The sequence below is a fragment of the Alligator sinensis genome, unplaced genomic scaffold (genome assembly GCF_000455745.1).
Source record: "Alligator sinensis unplaced genomic scaffold, ASM45574v1 scaffold791_1, whole genome shotgun sequence".
Lineage (NCBI taxonomy): Eukaryota > Metazoa > Chordata > Crocodylia > Alligatoridae > Alligator > Alligator sinensis.
Window position 1 is genome coordinate 298,694 of NW_005842258.1, and position 6,565 is coordinate 305,258.

The 6,565-nt window shown below is 51.3% G+C and overlaps 1 protein-coding gene across 6 annotated transcripts in view; it reads right to left on the reverse strand.

Moving 5' to 3' along the window:
- Positions 1-2,416, reverse strand: part of ZNF622 (zinc finger protein 622) — a 21,368-nt gene extending 18,952 nt beyond the window's left edge. For 3 of the 6 annotated variants that reach the window (XM_006027628.3, XM_025208876.1, XM_006027627.3), the window contains exon 1: positions 2,060-2,328. In XM_006027628.3, coding sequence (XP_006027690.1) covers positions 2,060-2,083 — 24 coding nt within the window. In that variant the 5' untranslated portion in view covers positions 2,084-2,328. The other 3 variants (XM_025208874.1, XM_025208875.1, XM_014521784.2) reach the window with 3 other exon arrangements.
- Positions 2,417-6,565: the final 4,149 nt, after the last annotated feature.

Consider the following 6,565-nt stretch of genomic DNA (forward strand, 5'->3'; position numbering starts at 1 on the left):
GACGTAAGTAAACAATCTCCTGTAACCAACACGCGTCTATGCCTGGTTAATTTCACCCCATCCATCACTACCCGCCTGTTGAGGCAAAAGGTTTACGGCCCGGCTCCAGGAGTCAGCAAGCAGCTGACTGGCCGCTGCTCTGATTCCCGACAAATGGTAAGATGGTAGCAGTATAAAAAAAGAAACGGGGTTACAGGAATCCATTTTTTTTTTTTCGGTAAATTAAGAGTCCGCTTTACCCCACTATGAAATAACTGTGTATACAGAGAGAGTTATGTTTTGCTTCAGTGCTCCCTGCTTTGTAGTTTAAGTGTTCACTAGAGGTGCACCAATATATTGGTCTATATTGGATTGGCACCGATAAAAAGAAAATAAATGTTATCGGCAATTGGCATTTTTTGGCCAGTGTAGCTGATAATGTCACCGATAAATGCTGCGTGCATGTGTGCAACCAGGAATGCAACCAGGCAGCTTGGAGAACACTGTCCAAATGGTAAGCCTGTGGGGAGGGGAGGAAAGGAGGTGGGGGTGCAGACTGAGGCCCCCATGGTGAGGGAGGGAGTGGGGCAGCAAGCACTGTGCAACCAGGGCAGTGAATGTGACCCTGCTGGGAGCAGGACTGAACCATGGGCAGCTCATCCAGGGGGCATGGAGTAAGGAAGGCTCCCCGCCACCGCATGCACCACTGAGGGAGGCATGGGGGTCATGTGCCCCCCCCGGATTGGTGCGTCGGGTGAGGGCAGGCTGCCCACTGCAGGCTTAGGGCCAGGGACCATGCTGACCCATTCCCAGCGGGTGGGCTGGGTTATGGCTGTGCTCAGGCCAGATGGCACTGGCAGCACTGGGAGGAGATGCTACACGGTGGCTATAGCCACCCCAAAATTCCCCAAAGCCACAGCATAGTGCTGCCACCAACTGCCCTGCCTCCACCCGGTCCAAGCGCAGCCCTGGCCCAGCCCCACAACGAGGAAGAGGCCCGCACAGCTCCCAGCCCCGAGCCTGCAGCGAGGAGCTCTCCCTCACTGCTGATTGGTTGAGCGTGTTGTCCATCATGAGGCCCCTCCCCTCACTGCTGACTCACCGAGAGGGCTGTTCATTATGTGGGCCTGCCCTTCACCACTGATTGGCAGAGAGGGGCAGGGCCACACAACAGGCCAATCAGCAGTGAGGGGTTCCCCTTCTCACCAGTGGTGGCCCCTCTAGGTGGGCTGCATGGCCAAGCTGCAGCAGCCATGAGCATTTTATTTTTAGTCCCCCTGCCCCGGGATTTTGCAGACAATGCCTAATTTTGTGATTTTCACCAAATCCGTAAAATTGAGAATCAATAAGGTCCCCGTGTATAATGCACACAATTTCCAGCAGCTAGTTTTTGGGAAAAGGGAGCATGTGTACATGAGAAAAGGCTGTATTTTCTATCTGTTTAGTAAAGCTATTACTAGAACTAGAAGTTTACCACATCATTCTCTCCAACATCAACAATAAAATATATTGAGACCCTCCCCCCCCCCCCCCCCAAATTGAAACAACCCCCCCCCCCCCCCCCCGAATAACTGAAAAAGCTGTACATTGGGCAACTCAAACGAATAATCCACTCTCTTTGCCGGTAAGAAAAAAAGAGTAGAGAACAACTAAAGGATCACATTCTACTATGCCAATACTTCTATTATACACACTCCCCTACCTCACCATGCCATCAGTAGCACAAGTCAGGGAGAACCAAATGTCCGTGTTCATCTGTCTGCAGCCACTTATACATCCATTCCAGTGTGGCAGAAAGGCAGGTTCCACCAGAATAAACACGCTGTGTGTCAGTACCCTCACGTGCCAAGTCCCATCAAAGTCTCAACAGGAACAGGACAGAGGAAGGCTGCTGCTTGATCATGAATAAAGGCGAGAGCCTGCAGTGTTGGGAGTGCCCAGCCTGTAGCACGGCAGAGGCCCTAGAGGACCTGCTCTAAGAGCCGAGGCAGATCCACCCCCCACTGTAATGAAGTCTGCTCCCAAACAGAAAACACTACCTGACAAAAGACCCAAGAGGAGGCTGGGTACCAGAACTAACCTCCCTGCAGAGTCCTGCAGCCATAACCGAGGCTGGGTACGAAACCCAGCACAAGGCACAGCTGCCGAGGGGGAACAAGGAGATCAGCGCCGCAATCGCACCTGCCTTCTCTGCCTAGCATCCAGGCGAGCCCAGGGCCTACGTGAGGAGCGAGCCGGCTCGCCCAGCGCCAGCGCGGCTGGGACGCTCGGGCCGGGAACGTTCCAAGCAGCCGCGAGCTCACCAGCCCGCGCCCGCACAGCCTCCAGCAGCCGCGTCCCGGCCCCGCAACTCACCACACCCGAGCAGCAGCCGCAAATCCCGACACTTCCACGGAGGCCACGCTGCCTCCCTCCCTTCCGGTGCAGGAGCACGGGGGACAGCAGTGGTGGAGGCGGCCGCCCTCTGCCGGCCTGGAGGTCTCCTCCCAGGCTGTCAGTCACAACACAGGGATCGTGCCTGTGGGGCTCAGCGGGGTGTTGGCAGCTTTGGCCCTGGCAGCACGGAGGGTCACGCGGGGGCTCATTGACCCTGCCCAGAAAGCAACAAAAGGTCCTGCCTGTGTACTCGAGCCGACCCTGCCGCGCGTGTACCTTTCCCGGCTCCCTGGGGAAGCTAGGAGCCAGTGAGGGACATCACAAGGATGAGGCTGGGCAGGGTTTTGGGGTGTCTTCTGAAGTGTGTGCACTGAATTTTCCTTAGGAGCAGGGGGGATTCCCTCTACTGGCACCAGGCACCTTCATCCTCTAAAACTGGGCCCAGACCCTTGTATATACACGTAAAAACAAACAGCTTAATTAACCAAAGCAGTTCTGCCAGCACAACACTAGGGTGTCCATTGTTTCCTGCTCCATGTATCCAAGTGAGAAGACCTTGTGCTTGGGGAAAGGAAATTGGATCAGTATTAAGAGAGCTGCTTACAGAGAGAGACCCATGGCAGCCAGCTTTCCAGCTGGACATTCACCATTTGTGCATCCAGGCCCGTTGTTCCATCTTTTCTTGGTGGCAAGGGTGATTCTTGTACAACATTTGCTGATTGGTTTTCTGGTGCAAAGTATCTATACAAGGCAGTCTCCTTTAAGTCAATTTCTTTACTATCAAATATGATAAATCCAAGAAATAAACATAAAAAAATGAAAAATCAAGCAAAAGAGAAAGATAAAAATAAAATAACTAGAAAAATATGTGCATGTTCATTTCTTTCCTTTTTTACCTGACAGGAAAATGGATTATCTATTTCTAATAGAATGCGGTATTTCTATAGATTTCTAATGGAGTTCTGACAAAGTCAGTGCAAGTATGCTTAAAATTAGACTGGCCAGCTTTGTCTGGATTAAAGAATGCATATTTTGCAGTCTCCTCAGCCTGCCTGCTTATGTCAAGTATGCAAACTGGGAGAATATTAAAATGCACAAGAATCATCTTTAAATAACATTGATTGTTTTGGTGTGTTGAGATATTTCAAGATCTGGAGGGAGGTGTGGGACAGACTGTGACAGCTGAAAACTATGTCTGTGTGATAAAGGTGCTTGCTGAGCGCTCTGTGAGGATTAGACCAGGTGTTTTTGTTGTTTGTTTAGATATTGTACATTGTATGTTGCTGCTAAGAGCCTAATTAAAGTCGAAGATTAGTGAGGCCTTGTATATAGTAAGGCCTAGTAAATTTAGCAAGGCCTTGTAGAAGTAGTAGTAGGCCTTGTGGCATAGTCAAAATTAACCTTATCAGAAGAATGCAAAGGCTTGTACTGCTATTGGTCAGTACTAAGGAAAGTTTGTAGTGTGAAAATGTGAATGGCTGTAAGTTATCAGCATAGCTCAGAAGTTATAAATTGGCTAGCACATCTGGAAATCATTAGACAGAAGATGCAGCAGTCTGAGAGAAGCTTCTGATTTAAAATTAGCTGCTGACCTGGATTCGGTGGGCCAGTGGATCTCAAGAAGCATGAGGACTGAATACCAGGGTCCTTCCTGGTACTCCTCGGACAGCGCTGATCGGGGACACCTGACTTCACTGAGCTTTGTAGAAGAGGAACTTGTCGTACATCAGGCATCAGAGGGGACCGCTTTTAAGTTGCCGACGCGAATTGTTATTGTCTGTCATTGTTGTCTTATTATATTACGTGTAGTTGTGTGTGTTTGTTAAGTCAATAAACCTTTCTTACCTTTTTACCCCTGACCACTCTCTCAATCCCGAACCCTCCGCTGGTGGCTGGGACACAAACGTTTAGAAACAACACATGCTTACACAGTGGCTTTTCCATAAATTATATTTATGCATGAAAAATGGAGAATCATGCATACTGGCAGGCACTTTGGCAGCTGCTATTTCAGTGCATGACAGTCTATAGAGTAAAGGTGCCTCTTTTTAGGGAATGATTGCACAAGCAATGCAAGTAGGAGCAGTAAAAAAAATGTTCCTGGTGTCTAATTTTTCACAAATGTCTAAGCGATTTCAGGAATTAAGTTCCATATTTAGAAATAACTCATCTGTTTGTGGGAACATGTTCACTCTGTAACAGGGTGGCCTCCTCATTAGGTCTCCACCAGCAGCCCTGCTCCTGGGGTAACCACCCACTTCACTCACCTGCCACACCTTGATGGAAAAATATGAGAGTTGTTACTAAGGCAGCTACCCATTACTTGCCCTGCTGACAAGGGCCTTAATACCCGCTCCAACCTCCTTGCCACAGGTCCCATGCCTCGCAGATGTTACTCTGTGTGTGTCCCCCCACAGCAAGCAAAGTTCTAGTTTTCCAGGCAATTGGTCCCTGTGCTATTTTAGTCTACAACAAGGTGTGTTGTATGGTCCTTCCTGCCTCTTTCAATTTGTCTTTTGTCTGTTCTGATTACCAACAAGAAAGATGAGGTTGATGTCATATACTTGGATTTCAAAAAAATCTTTGACTTGGGCTCCCACAATGTGTTCATGGTCAAATTGGGGAACTGCAGAACTCGATAAAGTTCACAGATGACACCAAATTATGGGGGACTGTGGTCAGGATGGAGGATAGGCTGGGGATACAGGCTGACCTGGACAGGCTCGCAAGGTGGGTGGATCAAAACCTGATGATGTTCAACACCAAAAAGTATAAGGTGCTCCACCTGGGGTGAAACAACCTGCATCATGCTTAAAGGCTCAGCAGCACTACACTTACTAGTGCTACAACTGAAAGAGACCTCAGGGTCTTGATAGACCAGGGGTCAGCAACCCCCAGCACATGTGCTGAGCACGGCACATGAGGCCATTTTGCTTGGCACACCACCACCAGTTTGGGTTCTAGGCAGCTGCTGCCAGCCACGAAGCCCTGGTGGGCAGCTGCAAGCCCTGCTGCAAGCGGACCAGGCTCCGTGGTTGACAGCAGCTACCCAGAGCCTGGGCCAGTTGCAGCCAGGAGGCTGCAAACATCTGCTCCAGGCTCCGGCATTAGCTCCATACTGGCGGGTGCACGCGCGCCTTGGAGCGGATGGTGGGGGAGCGGCCTGAGGCAGCGCAAGCCCAGCCTCTCCCCCACTGCCACCACAGAGCTGATGGCTGGGCTCTGGAGCCTGGTGCAACTATTTGTAGCGAACCTGGGCTCTGGGCAGCTGCAGCAGGCAGCGGGCAGGCTTGGCATCAGCTCCATGCTGGCGGTGAATGCACGTGCACCCCAGAGCGGACAGCGGGAGGGCTGTGCTGCCTCAGGCCCTAGCCCCACTGTCTGCTTTGAGGTGCATGTGCACCCGCCAGTATGGAGCTGATGCCAGAGCCCGGAGCAGCCGTTTGTAGCCTCCCAGCTGCAGCCAGCCCAGGCTCTAGTAGCTACTGCCAACCATGGAGCCCAGGCTGCTTGCAGCAAGGATGACAACTGAGCCTGCCTGACTCCCACCTGCTCCGAGCCCAGCCCTGGCCCAGCCCCCCGACCAGGATGAGGTTAGCACTGCCCCTTGCCAGGAGCACCGCACCTTTTGTGGGCTTACCTGTGCGGGGTGGGTGGGTGGTTGGGCTGATGGGCAGGCTCCGGGCCAGGGCCTCCGCCTGCTGTGCTGCAGCCTGGGGCCTGGCTCTCCAGGGAAGCACAGGGGCTCTGGCACGACCAGTGCATTGTTGGGTTGGACTTTGTCCAGTGGCCCAGGAGCATGGCTCCGTGCACCTGGTTTTGTGTTTGTCTGCCTCGGTCTGGTTCTGGATGTGTGTGTGCATATGTCTGTTCTGGGTGTGTTCTGGTTCTTTGTGTTTGTGCATGTGGTTCTCTGTGTGCATGTGTGTATGTGTCTGCTTCTCTCTCTCTCACTGCAACATGTTCAACAAAAAAGGAATACACAACAACAAAGGCAACATCTATGATTATTAAACATACTAATATGCAGTGCGTCCTGACATATACCCCCCCCACCCCCAATTTTGTTTTTCTGGCATGCTGGAACTCCTGCACCTTCCAAGGTAGACATTGTGGGGTTTTTGGCACTCTGGCCAAAAAATGTTGCCTACCCCTGTGATAGACCATAGAATGAACTTGAGCCATCAATGTGATGTCGTAGCTGGCAAAG